Raw genomic sequence first — 17,131 nt, 5'->3', positions numbered from 1 at the left:
TTTGGTATGTTGTACGTTTTTAATTGGCAGGTTTACATTATAAACCTGTGCATGTGGCAGCAAAACAATGAGATACATTTTCAATAAGCATTCAATAAGTCAAGCCTCACCAAGTTTTAACATTAAAAGCTAATTTTTTGTTTTAAGTTTCAAATTAGATGTGTATGCATTACCAAATGTGCTTAATTGTCAAACCGTCCAGAGTGTAGATCACATCAAATAAGGTTTAGATCACATTCGATCAGAACCAGAGCCAAAAGAAATGGTAGAACCATCTGATAGACAAGGGTGATATCCTAAGTTTATGACCATTTGTCAAAGATTATGAACAATAATAAAATCTCACAAGGTTTTGCATTTGTTCAGTGTCTGGGAACGCCAAGATGTGGATGCAGATGTGATGAAGTATGAAGAAAGGGGACTTGTAACGTTCATGAGGAGACAATTTGCAATTTTCTTAAATTGTAATAACGCATGTAAAGCTTTGAGTGAAGGTCCAACACGACTAGCAAAGTTCAGGCAGGGAGTGTCATCCAATTGCTTGATGTCTGTCTGTCTTATAGGTCGCCACCAATTCTCATCAGGACCAACAAGGCATCGATCGAACAGGAGTAAGATAATCTCTCATGCTCTAATCAACAACTCATAGACATTACTATTGTTATCCCCATTAACACGCTTCAACATTTCAAAGCTTTTACGACTCCCTAAGAAATCAATGTGCTTGAATGCCACATATCCTCGCTCTGCAGTTTCTTTGCTAGAGTACACTGATCGGAGCCGATCAGCATGTCTTGAGTCAGTGTGAATTGCCACCTCTATTTCATAAGCTGACATGTTCTCCTACAAAAAGAGCATAAAGATAAAAATGACTCAGGTAAGAACAATAGATTAGTTCCAAAAAAAAAAAAAAAGGGGTAAGAACAATAGATGGAACTATGCAAGGCTTGCATCTCTAATCACCTTCTCAAACCAATGCACTTTTTATAATGCTGGAAATAAGCTATAATTACAAGTTACATAATATTGCTCCAAAGGAACACAACTACACTTGGTTTTACAAAATTTATTCTTGAAAGTAGGAAACGTAATTCCAACAGCAGCCATTACCATACCATTGTCAATATTACAAATTTACAATAGTAACTACCTCAGTGACTCGCCAAAATAAATAAATAAATTAATTAATTATGAGCAATGGCATTTTAAAGCAACAAAACACTCGAGAAGCATTGACAGTTAATACATTTCAAAATTCAATTATACCATAATCTTAAATTAACTATCAATGCATTTTATCAATATCAAATGTTACAAGTGGAAAGAGTTGCTACAATTAACAAGCACTATTAACAACAAAGATAATCAATGGACCAACCGACACACCACTCATGATCAAGAAAATGACATCAGATACCCCATTTCCTGATAAACAAGTAAACATCACTTCCCTTTTTAAGTAAAGGAAATGAAAAAGAAAAAGAACATGGATCATAACCCCTCAATTACAAGTCCAAATTAATGAATAGAGTCTGGGGAGGAAACAACTCCACATACCTGATAAAATGCATAGACATGATCCAACACTTGCAGACATGTAAAGCCTGTATTACTGAAAAAAGTCCTTGAACAAGGGCCCATCTCAGCAAACCGGTCAACTGGAAACAGTATGGTAAGAAAGTGGTTCTTGAATATCAACTCGGTTTTCTCGCTGCAAACAAAACCCAAATTTACAAAGCAAAGCAATTAGAGAACAAGCAAAAAAGTGCATAGGCGATTCAAAATTCTATACATGTACTAGATGAAATAGCAATATCCAAACTTTACAAGAGAAGGGGGTTTTCGGAACATAATTCCTACACTACAGTTGGACTTTTCTATGATTTAATGCAGTAGAGAAGTTACAACAGCAAGTTGAATAGTATATGTTAAAAAGGAACACATGGAACAGAGGGTATGCATCCAGCATTCCATGTCTACCACAAAGAAGAAGAAAATCTGAACTAAAATGGAGAGAGTTCAACAACCTTTCAGTAAGTGGTCGAGAGAAGTTTACAAATGAAGATTCTGATTCTTTTCCATCCCCTTTTGCATCAAAATATACAGATATGTGGTGTTCGCTGGCATCCTCGACACTGAATGAATCCGTGTACATAGAAGCAGTTGAAGTTGGCTCAGATATTGACCAGCAGATTGAATCCAGAAGGCTGCTTGGGGTTATTGGCCGTATTGAGGTTTGACATGTCTGTAATTACATCAAGGGCAAACAAAAGCCAAGTTCACATCAAAACTAATATTCAATCCATCCTTGATAGTAAGCAAGAACACAATAATTTAACATTGCAACACACATAATTATAGTCTCCCACAATTTTAGCTATACACATGGCAGGCAGGCAGCAGGGAACCGCCCTGCTATTCCTTTTTAACCGTCAAAAGGCAGTGTACTAGACAGCAAAGGTCATCTGATTAAGTTAAACATGCCTTAGAAATGGCCAATTTGTACGAACTGCCTCCCGTGCCTGTGAGCCAAGAACAACCAATCATAGCATGCATAGCCCTTGTGCAGGTGCGGCAATTCTCTTCTTAAGAGGAGTTCAACCATATACTTCATAGTTCATTCAGTAATTCCTGAAGTCTACAAGAGTTTAACGTACAATTATAACTAATTTGAATGGTTAAATTTTAATATTTCATCATAGAAGACTATTGTGAGTCACCATCATGGTAGGTAGGGCTGATCAAAAGAAACAATGGGCCTCAGACACAATCAAGCTATTCAACTTAAAAACTATGACCTGATAAAAAGCAAACAGAAAACTTAAAATCATTAAATCCCCAACCCAGGTTAATAAATATTAGTAACTGCTTACCTGCATACGGTGACAACGACGCTTTCTAACCCCATTTTTGGCCAGATTCACAATCTTTTGTCTTTCTTCATGGCTTGCATTACTCCTGGAAATTGGAGCATCTTGAGGAAAATTGTCCCCATTAATTTCCTGAAATTGTTCAAAGAGAAAGGTCAACACATGAGCAAATGACAAAGTCGCATTCAGACAACCAAAATGACACTATTTTTTCAAGGAGTGCTGTCTTTCATCTCACAGTAGAATAAGAATACAAAAGAAATATGTTGTGATCTTCAGAAGGATAAGAGCTGAATAAATGTTTATAGATAATAATCTATATTTTTTTGGGTACGTAAGAGCTTATTTAACAAAAGAAAGAAATATACAGCAAAGCTCAAGACAAAAGGACACACACTGACATGGCTAAAAGGCTCAGTACCTCACAAACAAGGCAACTCAAAATTGACCTTGCTTGGAAACTAAATGATGTAGGACGATTAGGGCAGGCTTTTGGGGCTAATTTTAATTCGATTTTATGGCTGAAAGTGGGTAAGAGTTTAAGCATGAAAAGATGGGATTTTGGCACTGTTTAGGGGCTGTGAACAATAGCTGTGAACAGTGTTTTTGGGCTGTTGAAAGTGCAAAAAATTAAAGAGGGAAAGAAGAAGATAAATTTGATGCAGAGTATAAGAAGCTCAAGGAATGCTAAATTTAAAGAAGCGATAATATTTGGACATTGGCATGATTTTATAGAGAAACTGATAGAAATCTTCTATAATCATGTTTGTAGTATTATTAGTGTCTTATTTTATAATTCTATGTATGTCCCTCTCGACAGACCTATGCACATGGGCACACACTCCACACACAACTCAAAAAAAAAAACAAAAATAAAAAATAAAAAATAATATACCAAACATAAAAAAATAAATAAATAAATAAATAAATAAAAACATACACACAAAACCTTTTATTCATGTCGGGACTCACCCCGATCACCATTTTCCACAAAAAAAAAAAAAAAAAAAAAAAAAAACACAACAAAAACAAAACAACCACCCCCACAGTGGAATTTTTCTTCTCTACTCTGCAGCCGGTCTTTTCTTCTTGCCTCCGTCCTGGGTGGCCCTTGCCGTTGTTGCCTCCGTGTTTTCCACGCCACCGAGCACGTTCACTCCCCCATACTCCTCCACTGCAACATATGGCGGACCTCCAAATCGGAACATCACGGTGGCCTTCCGCTTCAGCTCCTTATTTTCCGCCTTTAGCACACTTATCTCTGCTCGCGCATCCTTATACATGCGTTGGAGCAGAGCCAGTTGGGCGTTTAACTGCTGCACCTCATTTGTCCTACTCTGCAGCCGGTTCGACAAATTTGTAACCGCAGTCATGGTTTCCACACATGACTTCAATGTATACTGATTGGCCTCCACATCAGACTGCACTGCCATTCTTTGCTCCACCGACCGCATCGGAAAGTTCAACGGAGCAAAACCAGAGGTGTTTGGTTGAGGTTCACGGGCCACCGCACCTGTTATCTCTCCTGTTGACTCGTTGAGGTCGGGAAAGAGAGTGAGCAGACCACGGGAAGATGAGACCATGTTCTGGGTAGCTGAACGGGAAGAAGAGGCCATGTTTTTTGGGTTGCTGAGTGTTTCCGAGAAGGGTTGGATACAGAGTATTTACAGATTGTTTCAGAATGACCAGTTCAGAGGTTTCAGTCTGGTTTGGTTTCCTCCGCCTCCGCATTGGTTTATATTGACACTGACGACGCAGCCGACACGCCGCTCTGTCGCTCACGTGCCTCGCCGCGTCTCCGGCTCACCTTTTGATGGCTCGACGCTTTCTGTCGGGCACGACTTTTGATGAAGTGGACGCGCCTTTTGAGGGCGCAACTTTTGATGGCACGCCTTTTGAAAGATTGGACACACCTTTTGAGGGTGCGACTTTTTAGGGGTCCGACAAGACTCTGTAAACTGTCCCGACATTGATTCCGGTTAGCTCCTTTATGGGTCCGACAAGACTCTGTAAACTGTCCCGACATTGATTCCGGTTAGTTTCTACAAGGGTCCAGCAAGACTCAGTAAACTGTCACAACAACTGTCACAACATTGTCTGCTACAACGGTCCGACATGACCCCATAAACTGTCTTCTGCAACGGTCCGACATGACCCCATAAACTGTCTTCTACAACGGTCCGACATGACCCCATAAACTGTCTTCTACATCGGTTTGACACCCCCCATACAGTGTCCTCTACAACGTTATGACACCACCATACAGTGTCCTCTACAACGTTATGACACCACCATACAGTGTCCTCTACACCGTTATGACACCACCATCCAGTGTCTTCACCAATGGTCTGACACGACCATACAGTGTCTCCTATCCTCTTTTATTTTTATGTATTTTCTTGTTTTGTTACTCTCTCCAAACTCAAGTTGGTTAGTTTCTATCCTCCTTGAGTTTGCGGGGGGCTGTTAAAATTTATCATCACCTACCACCAATTTACCATCACCTACCACCACCTACTCCTCACCTACTACACTTCACCTACTCCCCTTCACCTACTACCTTCTTCTCTTCTATATATATGAATCAATGTAAACATAACAAAATATATCAATCAATAATACAATTCTCTATTTCTCTTTATACATTAAATTTTCTACACTTTTGTATTTAGTCATGTCTTCTGCCTCAACTAATGCTCCTTTGGAAATTAATTTCTCATGGTTTGGCTTGGTTTAGCTCCTTTGTTCACTTCAATGTGGGTAATGGGAGAAATATTTGTTTTAAGGAAGATATTTGGATATGGGAGGTTTCTTTTGCACCATTATTTTCCTTGATCGTATTGTTTATCTTGATCTCATAATGTCTATTGCATCCACGATTTCTTTTTATTCCATTCTGATTGCTTGGAATTTCTAAATTTTCAGAAATCTTAATTATACGAGGCCAATGGCCTTGCTTCGTTGTTATTGACTCTTGAGGGCATCTCTTTGAGATTTGATGCAACTGACAAACGTTCATGGTCCATTTATTCATTTGGCATATTCTCTTGTAAATCCTTTTTTCACAAGCTTAGATGATTCAAAGATTTTTTTATGAACCTTGGTTCATGAAAGACTCAACACTAATGACATGTTTTAATAAGGGACCTAATTGTTTATACTTTCTCAATTGTGCATTGTGTGTAGAAGGCATGAGGAGAGTTGTGATAATTTGATTTTGCGTTGTTGTTTAGCTTTGTCTTTGTGGTGGAATTAATGCAACTAACCAAGTTGGGTTTGGATTCTACCTTCCTCTTGAGTTCAAATGTTGGAAATTGATTTTAGAGGGTTTAGCCTTAACAACAAAGCCTAATAGCTTTGGAATTGTGTGGTTTGGGTAATTTGGTTGGAAATGAATTTTTTTGGAAAAAAAATCTAAAAATTTAGTGATTTGAGATCTATTTGTGATTACTGATTTGTAGTTTTTGTATTTTATGTTTCTTTTTGAAGGACTTGTCCTCGTTTGTATCCCTTTTGTACTTATTTTCATCTATTTTAATAATATCGTTTCTTTGTAGCTAACAAAAGAAAATATAACTTGCATTGGACTTAAGTGATTTACTTCAATTAATTTGTAATTTTGACTAAAACAAGTTGTTAATAAGGCTAAAACATTTGGACCTTCACAGAAAAATCAACAAATAAAAATAATTGATGGTAAAAAGATGAAGGAAATACTTTATCAAATTAAGATAGAGCAAAGAATTGAGAAACAATGACCACTAAGACGAAGTATAGTAAACAATTTAGGTTGTCCTATTCACCCTCCTCCAGGATAATTTCACAAGGACACTATCAGATTCACCGTGATGCATTTGACCTATTCAACTCCCCTTCTCTCCATGGAACCCTGATACTCTTGCAACAACCGTAAGTCTAGTGCAGGGCTTAAGATCCCCCTTGAAGTTGGCACTGAATCCATGAAGCATTCATGCACTACCTTGTGTCCAACGTGCAAGAACTCTAAAGCTTAAAGTTAGTCAAAATACTTGCCTCCTTGGAACTTGTGCCTTTGCATAGAGAGAGAGAGACCCTATCCTCAGCAACTTTAGGCTCCACTTACAGTTGACATTTTCCCACTAGTGGAATGTTAGGCTAGACAAAGAAGGCCACTTGTCCCTGTACAAACTCAAGAGCATGCCCTCAACATCTCCCACCGGTTGATCTCTACAAACCTAGTACACCTATATATTGTAGTTCTCAGCATTCAACTAGAAACGACATATGGTTTTATTTCATGCTTTGAGTTACGTTGGCCAACTTTAAACAACAAACTTCTCTTCCATTTTATTTTTCAAAATATACGGAGTGCATGACAATATTAGAACTTTGGAAGCATTAGACATGGTTTCTTGTGGTTCAAAGAAAAAGAAACCAAAAATATTGATGCCTTGTTTTCTGACATAGTAACAAACTAATTCAACCACAAATCAAACACAACCTCCCTGGATTTAGAAGAATGCATCCTCACAATCGCAAGTGAATCAAAACACATAGCATCTATATATAATAAAGAAAAAGAAAAAAAAGGGAAAATAGTAAGGAAGAATAGAGGATACCTCTCCATAAATTCCATTTTGGGCATTGTCAAGCATTATCCCAACCTGCCGAGCCATATCAGCAGACATGTGAACAAGCCTCTGCATACGTTTTTCTTTTGCAGTTTTCAGAACCCACAGTGGCTGAGGGCGACATCATATATCATTCAAAAAGTGTTTGACAACCAAAAAAAACATAGAAATATCAACCAAATTTCATAATGTGGGATAAGTGATAACAGTACCAGTCCAAACATCAAAATTATCTTTAATGTGTCCAAATCCGTCTGTTCTCCAAAATTCAAATACACAATACTCATTCATAAGAAAATGCAAATGCAGAAGAATAGCACTTACTGAAACAAGATTACTAGAGTGGCCAATATATTTTTGTACAGAAGCCCCTTCACACACTACATGGCTTGCGTTGCAACCAACAAACCATTTATTTAAAAATGTAGCACCTTCTGCAGCAGCAACCTTGACAACCTACCACAACACATCCACATCTCAGGCATGTGCAAAAGGCAACAATATTGTCCTAATTCATCTTAAATCAGGAGGCTTTAGTCTGAATTAATAAAAAAAAAATACTTCGTTCCACAGCTCGCACACCAACAATGTACACAGCAAATTCTACTTCAAGTTTCCAGAGGAATTCGCATAAAAGTGGAACACGTACATAGCTTTCAACAACAGGAAAGCAGCATATTTTGCATCAAAAGAATTGGAACAAATCTGAAACAGCAACTGATATTTTATTCAATAAATATTTCTTTGTGGTTACAAATGTAGAATAGCTGTGATATTTATACACATCAGAGTATATAGCCACAATAGAGATAGATACAAGAAAGTAAAGATAAATACAAATGGAAGGATAAGATGATTATCATGGACATGGATAAGCTACAATTTGAATTTCAACTCTTATCTCAACAGCCCCCTCAAGCTGAACATTCCAATCGGCAAATTTGCAGCTTGTCACGGAAAAATTGGAATGACTGAGAGGGTAAGACTTTGGTGAAAATGTCCACAACCTGATACTTGGTGGAGAAAAACTGAATTTGGAGAACTTTGCGGGCAACTTTTTCCCTTGCAAAATGAAAGTCAATTTCAACGTGTTTAGTGCGAGCATGGAAGATCAAGTTGGCAGCAAGATAGGTAGCACCGAGATTATCACACCACAAAATTGGTGGAGCAAATAAGGGAACGCCAAGTTCAGTCAACAACGATTGAAGCCACGAGATTTTAGCGAATGTATTGGCCAAGGCTCTGTACTCAGATTGAGTGGAGGAGCGAGCCACGGTTTGCTGTTTATGAGAGGCCCAAGAAATCAAATTAGAACCAAGGAAAACAGCGTAACCACCTGTGGATTTGCAGTCATCAACACAACCAGCCCAGTCGGCATCCGAAAAAGCTTGGAGCCGAGTGGTAGATGTGGACTGAAGTAGGAGACCAAACTGAGATGTGTGCTTAAGATGTTAGGCAGTGCATATGTTGACACTCAGTTGACAGCAAACGAAATATCCGGCCTGGTCAATGTCAGATATTGAGGCGAACCAACCACCATCCTGTAATGGGTGGGGTCAGCCATAGGAGTTCCTTGAGCGGAGGTAAGTTTAGTGGCAGTGGAATAGCCATAGGAGTTTGCTCACCATTTAATTCGGAAAGCCCATTTACAGCCCACAACATTCATACCAGGTGTGACCGGATGTAGACTCCAAGTGCCATTTCAGAAAAGAGCAATGAGCTCATCAAACATGGCCTGACGCCAAGCAGGAGACTTATTGGTGGTGTTAAAACAGGTAGGTTCAACAGAATCATCAGAAACAGAAGAGGAGGCAGTGAGTAATGCCACTGGTTTGGAGGACATATGTCGAAGGATCATGGGGTGAGTTTGGTGAGGAGCAAAGCGAGGTAGGACCGGAGAATTGAGGCCGGCGACAAGATTAAGACCACTGGAGCTGGGAAAAAGGGAAGGTGTGGATGGTGATGTGGTTGAGGCATAGGTGGAAGGAGAAACTGACGCTGGTTGAGGGAGAGACAGAAGTAGCAGGCTGTGGTGTAAAAGAAACTCATGTGCGTGCAGGAGAGCAAAGTTTCAGAAGTACGGGAGAAGAGAGGGAGGATGACCCAGGTGAAAGTGGGGAGGTAAGAGGGGGAGCCGAAGCACCGAAAATGGGAGAAAAGGATCGTGAATGGGAAAAGTGGCATATAGACTGGAGGTAGGTGCAGGACAGATAAAGAAAGAAGCACCGTGAACAGATGACTAGGCAAAAGGGAACTGAGATTCATCAAAGTGTACATGTCGAGCAATGTAGATGCAACCATTTGAGAAGTGGAGACAACGATAACCGAGATGAGATAGATTATACACAAGAAAAACACAAGGGGAAGAGCAAAATGAGATTTTGTGTCCGTTATAAGGTCAGATAAATGGAAAACAAAGACAACCAAAAATTTTAAAAAATTTGTTGTCTAGAGATTTGGAAAGAAGACACTGGGGAGGAGATATATTTTGAATAACCTTGGATGGCATGCGATTAATGAGGTAAACTGCAGTTTTGAAAGCAAAATGCCATAATTTCTGTGGCACAGAGGCATGAGGAAGAAGGGCTAGGCCGGTTTCAACAATATGATGGCAGCATTCAACTAGGTCATTCTGCTCATAAGTAAGTGGACAGGACAAGCGGTCAATGATTTCTAGTGTTTGGAAATAGGAATGAAGTTTGCCATATCCACCACCCCAGTCTGTTTGTACAACCAAGGCTTGAATTTGGGAAAAAGGGTAAAACCATCACATTTATGGAAAAGAGAAAAGTACCAAATAAACTTTGAATAATCATAAATAATAATAAATAAATAAAAAATTAAAATTAAAAAAAAAACTTGTGACCAGTACTTGAAAGAACTAGGGAAGGGCCCCATACATCGCTAAACACTAAATCTAAGGGAGCCATACAACGACTAGTAGAAGTCGGTACGGAGTCTAGTGAACTTGCCAAGTTGACAAGCAAGACAGAGGGCGCCAGAAGAATTTTTATTCTTGACAAGCAGATGATGATGAGACTTAAGGACTTGACAAAGAACACATCATGCGGATGACCAAGATGCCGATGCCAACAATCAAGAGACACAACTTCAGAAGAGAGGGCAGATGGAGTAGGTTGAGGAAGAGAACCAGTAAAGACCACCTTTATTCTTGCCTTGTAGTAGAGTTTTCTTGGAGACTTGGTCCTTAACCGAAAAATGAGAGGGATAAAATTCAAAGAAAACATTATTATCTTTAGTAAATTGATAGACAGATTGTAGAGATTTAACAAATGTGGGAACATGAAGAATAGATGAAAGATGGAAAGAAGAAGAGAGAGAACAAAGAGTGAAGGAACCAATGTATAATGGGAAGATCCATAACATTGCCAACCTGAAGGTGAGAGGAACCATGATAGTCATCAACATTGAAGAGAGTTGCTAGATCCGGTGTGACATGGTAAGTGGCACTGGTGTCAGGAAACTAGTCCAACATGAAGGGGCAGAAGAACCAAGACCACCATAAGCAGGAGATGGTGAACCAGAACCATAGGTGGTAAAATGGGCACCTAGAGCAACAGATCAATCAAACCGGTGATAACACTGTGGGGCAGTATGATTGGGTAGATTGCAGAGTTGACAGTGAACTCAACAGTTACCAGTGGGAGTGGGAAGGATACCAAGACCACCATAAGATGAACCAGACCTGTGTGAAGAGGGCCAAGAACCAGAGGCATGGAATTTGTTGTGGCCACAGCATTGACCATGACCATGAGGGGACCACCCCGGGAACAACCTTGGGAAGTGGGGCGAGCAAAGTGAACCTCAGGAGTAGCGGTGGTCAAGGAAGGTGATGAATCTTGGTAATTCATGACTTAAGACCATACTATGTAGTTCAGAAAATGAAATAGGGTCCGAGCGAGTAGTAAGGGTTGTGATGAGGTCCTTAAAGGCGGTGTTGAGGCCTTTAAAGACATTCAAATTGAACTCGGATGAAAAGAGAGGCTTTGTGGCAGCGGCAACTTCATCGGCAATAACCTTGGCTTCATGAAGAAACACAGTAGCAGTGCGATTATTTTGCGGTAAGTGATCACAAATGAAGTTTGAGAAGACGAGTCTGAGATGGAGAAGCAAGGGATTGCTCAACAGTGAGCCATAGTTCACGGGAGGTAGTGCATCCAACAGTAAGAGGTAATATTTCTTCCGAGAGGGAAACAATGAGAAGTCTCAGTATGAGTTGGTCCTGACTTTCCCAAAGAGAATGGTCCAGATTGGGTGTAGAAGTACCATCAGCAACAGTGGTCGATGAGGGACACGGGAAGGAACCGTCAATATAGTGATAAAGTTGCTGGCCATGGAGGTAGGGAAGGAGCAGAGTTTTCCAATATAGGAAGTTTTTGGACGCTAGTTTAAGGGAAATGAAGTGGTGAGCATGGGTGAGTGAAACAAGAGGAGAAGAGGCCACAGTCAACAAAGAGAGGGCTGAGGTTGAAGAAGCAGCACTGGAAGAAGAAATAATTGACGCCATTTTGGCTCTGATGCCAAGTTAGAACAAATCCGAAACAGCATCTGACATTTTATTCAATAAATATTTCAGTGTGTTTACAAATGTAGAATAGCTGTGATATTTATACACCTCAGAGTATATAGCCACAGTAGAGAAGATACAAGAAAGTAAAGATAAATACAAATGGAATGATAAGATGATTATCATGGACGTGGATAAGCTACAGTTTGAAATACAACTCTTATCTCCATAAAAAGTATACAAAATGGTGTTTCAATTCAAGTCTACCTTACGATGCAATTCAGGGGAAATGTCTGAATCAATATATAAGGAGTGACCAGACAGAGTTGACTCCACACTTCTTTTAGACTCCTTTTCTGGAAATGGCACAGCCATGCCAGATTGCTTGGCATGTTCATGTATTGCAACTGGAAGACAAGAAGTCTCAGAACCAACAAACTGAGAAAGCCGGTTCAGATCATCCATAGGCATACCATTTTCTCCAATGCTCTTTACAGTATAAAGTGATTCACTCAACCTGACTGCAACAGAAAAAATAAAATAAAATAAAGCAACAAGGTGTGATTAATGCAACAAGGATATTATGGGTTGCTTCACATTTAATTAAAAATTCCTCAAAGATAAGATTTTTCTTCAAATTCATGAAAAGAATAAGCATCTTCTATAACAAACAAACAAACAGGAAAGGGTTCAGCTTTAGTCACAATATAGGAGAACAGAAGGTCACTAGCAAAGCACAAAACAGCCAGTTAAATATTCCAAAGAGGATACTTTAGCAGCCATATGACTCATCAACCAAGAATTAAAGGGACCGTGATCAGAATATTGAGATAAATTAAAAACTAGGAGAGCTAAGAGAGATATCCAAAATTGCAACAATTATAGACGCATTACGTTGATGAATCATAGAATGAAACTGTGGGTGGGAGTGATTGAGCATTACTTAAAAGTCGCAATAATAGTGTTAGAGAATCAGTTTGGATTAATGCCCAACCCAGTAGATCAACTATGAAAGCAATATATGAAGAAGATTAATTGAAAACTATAGAGAGAATATAATGGATCTTCATACGGTTTTTATACATTTATAAAAAGCTTACGATAGAGTGCCTAGAGATATAATATAGCGGGTGATGGAGAAAAAAATGTGTGACAAAAGGGATATTGATGTGACAAAGGAAACGTATTATGGGACTACAATTAAAATTAAATCATTTGCAAGCAAAACTAATGACTTTTTATTAACTATAAGATTGCACTTAGGATCAACTTTCAGTCCTTACCTATTTACCTTAGTCATGGATGAATTAACTAAATGTGTTCGGAATGATGTCTCATGGTGTATGTTGTTTGCAAATAATATTGTTGTAGTGGAAGAAACTATTGAAGGAATTAACGCTAAACTAGAAATCTGGAGGGAAGAATTTGAGTCAAAAGAGCTACAATTAAGTATGACAAAAACTTGATATATGGAACGTAACTTTAATTTAAAAAGAAGTAAAATAATGGAGTGGAAAAATTTGTTACCTAAGTTTGATTGTTAATAAGGATGAAGATCTTGGAGATTATGTTGACCTATATAATCAAATTAGGTTGGTTCAAGAGGATGAGTACTTCTGGCATATTAAGTGATTAACAGATACCAACAAAATTGAAGTAAAAAATTTATAAATAGTTATAAGACCAGTGATGCCTTGTGATAAAAAGAATGTAGCCAAAATGAAAATGCTTAGATGGATGTGCAGGAAGACCAAGAAAGATAGAGTTAGAAATAAGTATATTTGTGAAATGGTAGGACTACACTGATTGAGAACAAATTGAGAGAGAACAGAGTAAGGTGGTTCGGTCATGCACATATAGCGAATACGTGTAGATGCCATGATACGAAAGAGTTATATGATTATCATAAAAGAAATATTCAAGGGGAAGGAAAAGACCTAAACTAATATGGGTTGTGGTAGTAAAAAATGATATGAATTTCTTTAATTCAAATGAGCGTGCAACCCTTCACAAAGTCTAATGGCAGAAAATAATTCATCTAGCCGACCCCATCTGATTGAGATATAAGGCTTAGTTTAGTTTGGATCATAATACCGAACCGAAGAAGGAAGAAAAGGGAATACCAATAAATTTAGAAAATCATTCATAACAAGTAACACACCTAAGGCCAAAATTTATATACCAACATTCACAATTACTAATATGAGCATCAATGATGACCTAAGAAGCACATAGACTTGCAAGAAGGTACCGTGTCATGTTGGACCCCGTGTCAGATACCAACACGACATGACACTTATCGGACATTTCTCAGCATCTATTGGACACATCCAAACATGACCTACTACTTTTTAAAAAAATTCTAAACTCAGACATGCTTCATACACTTGGAGAACATGAGTCTATCATTTACACACATGAAACACATTACAAGTTTGAATAAAATAACTAGAAATCTAATGATAAAAGAAAAGCAATGTAAATTTATACCTATTCTCCTCCTTTAATTTTTATTAGTGTTAAATTGCATTTTGTTGTTATCTTTAAATTAAATATTAATATATATTTATCCTCATATATGATATATTATAAATATATATAAATTACATTTTGCACGTGTTCTCCACGTATCGTGTCCTACAGTTTTTAAAAATGTATGTGTCAACGAGTTTGTGTCATCATGTCACGGGTCTGTATTTCTTAGATGATGACATGTTGCACAAAGGTGATATAAAACAAGAGCAAATTTTTACGATAAACTGAAGTTATTCTAACCATTGAATACCAATCACAGAAATTGCAAACTCTTACCATTCCTTCTGACACTATCCACAAACCACCCAAGTATGACGACAAAGAGGCCATTTCTCAATCCATGCTTCAGAGCATGCTCAAGCTTACGTCCACAAAAGCTGTAAAAGTTGTTAAGAGTTCACAAAAGCATGCTTGGGAGCCCATCAGAAATTTCAATTGATAGCAAAACCCAAAAGGTATTTTGAGAAGGTCCATCCTGACATAAATTTGATATACATGACATAATTCCAATCAAAAGAAAATCATACAAGGAAGACAACACCAAATTAGATATTGTAATTTATAGCCAATCAAGTTTATTGTTTCTTTTTCCTTTGTTTTGTCTCTCTTATTAACCCAACAAGCAATGATTGTAACATTTCTATCGAGGTAGCTCCATGGTAAAATTCACCAATTCTGCCAAACTTAAAGCAGCTATCCATGTAAACATAACAACAAGAAAACTAGCATATACTTAACAGGCCTATAATAATAATAATAATAATAATAATAATAAGGATATCTGAACTACCAAGTGTGTACATTGAGGATGCAAATTGGGGCTATACCGGCCACCCAATCTTTCTGTAGCATCCTTGACTTGTTTCCTTGCTTCTGCAAATCCAGTCATTAAACAAAAACGTAAATTGCATCAAAATTAACTGCTCAAACGAGAACAAAGATGCTTTATATAATATGTGTATCAAAAGAACAAGTAGATGAAGCAATATGTCAGAGGAATTAAGCTGTGCCGACAGATTCGCAACAACCCACAATGAAAACCTTGCGATTTTTCACAAGGATGTAGCCTATTCTACAGGTTCTTTGTATCAATACATTGCCTTTATGTAAATGCTGATCGTGCATAAAATAAAAGGAAATGTCCAGTATATTAAAAAAAAAAAAAAAATCCCAAAAGGAAGAAAAGAAATGAGTAGCCAAAAAAAACCTCTGGGTAGGAACTAGGTAAGCATGAGCAACCTTGCTGCGACAAACAAACCAATAAACTGAATGATAATAAATATGTTGTACATGACATGACATGACATGACATACCTTTGGATAGTCCAGTAACGCATATAACAAGACCAGAAAAGGGACCAGTTGTTGTTGTTGATCGAACCACCGCCGATTCAGACACCGCAGAGGAGAAGGATGCAGAAGCAGGGGACATTGGCTCAAAGGGTTGCAGACCTCTGAATGACGACAATGAAGACGAAATGTCCCCAAACAGCCTCGAACATCCCGTGCTGCTTGTCACCTCTACTCTACCCCCACCTCCACCCATTTTCCTTTATATTTTATATTCTACAGATTGGAAATCCGAATAATGATTACCAAATTCTTTGGGGGCAAAAAAGGGTATAAAAAATAACATGAATGAACAGAAATTGAACTCGATTACACTGAAGAACGGATGCTTGAGGTTTAAGCTTCGAATTATTAAAGAAGAAATGCAACAATCTTCGGTGGGCATGTATGTTATAAGCGAGAGAGAGAGAGAGTCTAAAACAAAGCAAAGAGAGTCTAAAACAAAGCAAAAACAAAGCAAAGCAAGGGAAAGTTTGAGAGACTGGGAAATCAAAAACGGTGATCTCAAAACATCGCGAGATGATCAAATTGGGTTATAGGGGTAGAATGCAACGAATTCGAATCTAAATAGATACAAAAGTTAAATTTCACTGACGAATTCGAATCTAATCCGCGAAAGAGCAATAGAGAAATAAAAGTAGAGAGGAAAGAGCGTAAGAGGCATTTGAGAGGCTTGTTGTGTGCTTCACATAAGTGTAGATCTAAATTTGATAAAATTTTACGAGCTTGTTGGGCTAATCGTGGTTAAGTTTTGATTTTGATTTTGATTTGATTTATAGAAAAAATAATAATAATAAATTTATATTTTATTTACAAAAAAAATTAAGTTTTATTTACAAAAAAAATTAAGTTTATCAAATAATTATAATATTTATTTTATTGTGTTTGTCTCCAATAGACATTAATAGTTTGTTTAAAAAAATATATTATTTTTTCTGAACAAATATGATAAATAAAAATATTTTGTGAATATCTAATTGATTTGATTTTTTTGTATGAATGATATGTATTAAAAATCTTATAAAATAAACGATTTAAATTGTAATGAATCTCATGATCTCTCAAATTCTTTCAAATTTAAATTTAAGGGTAAATTACAAATACACTCCTTGAAATTTGATTAAAATACAAAATCGTCCCTGATAGTTTTGAAAATTACATTCCACCCACGAGATTTTTAATTTCATAACAAATTGTCTATTTTATTAATAAATTATCAAGTCAATTAACAGTGTTTA

General features: G+C 37.6%; 1 protein-coding gene across 1 annotated transcript; it reads right to left on the bottom strand.

The window, feature by feature from the left end:
- Window positions 1-263: 263 nt before the first annotated feature.
- On the bottom strand, window positions 264-16,639 carry LOC114263610 (BRCT domain DNA repair protein). Its single transcript, XM_028204177.2, has 10 exons — window positions 15,858-16,639; window positions 15,325-15,416; window positions 14,820-14,922; window positions 12,276-12,529; window positions 7,805-7,936; window positions 7,469-7,591; window positions 2,874-3,002; window positions 2,028-2,245; window positions 1,558-1,711; window positions 264-843 (listed from the first exon to the last, which is right to left on the bottom strand). Exons 1-10 carry the CDS (start codon window positions 16,087-16,089, stop codon window positions 625-627), a joined length of 1,656 nt encoding a protein of 551 aa, XP_028059978.1. The 5' UTR covers window positions 16,090-16,639; the 3' UTR covers window positions 264-624.
- Window positions 16,640-17,131: the final 492 nt, after the last annotated feature.

The sequence above is a fragment of the Camellia sinensis genome, chromosome 13 (genome assembly GCF_055761805.1).
Source record: "Camellia sinensis isolate YWXY chromosome 13, ASM5576180v1, whole genome shotgun sequence".
Lineage (NCBI taxonomy): Eukaryota > Viridiplantae > Streptophyta > Magnoliopsida > Ericales > Theaceae > Camellia > Camellia sinensis.
This window is presented reverse-complemented; position numbering and strand designations above follow the sequence as displayed.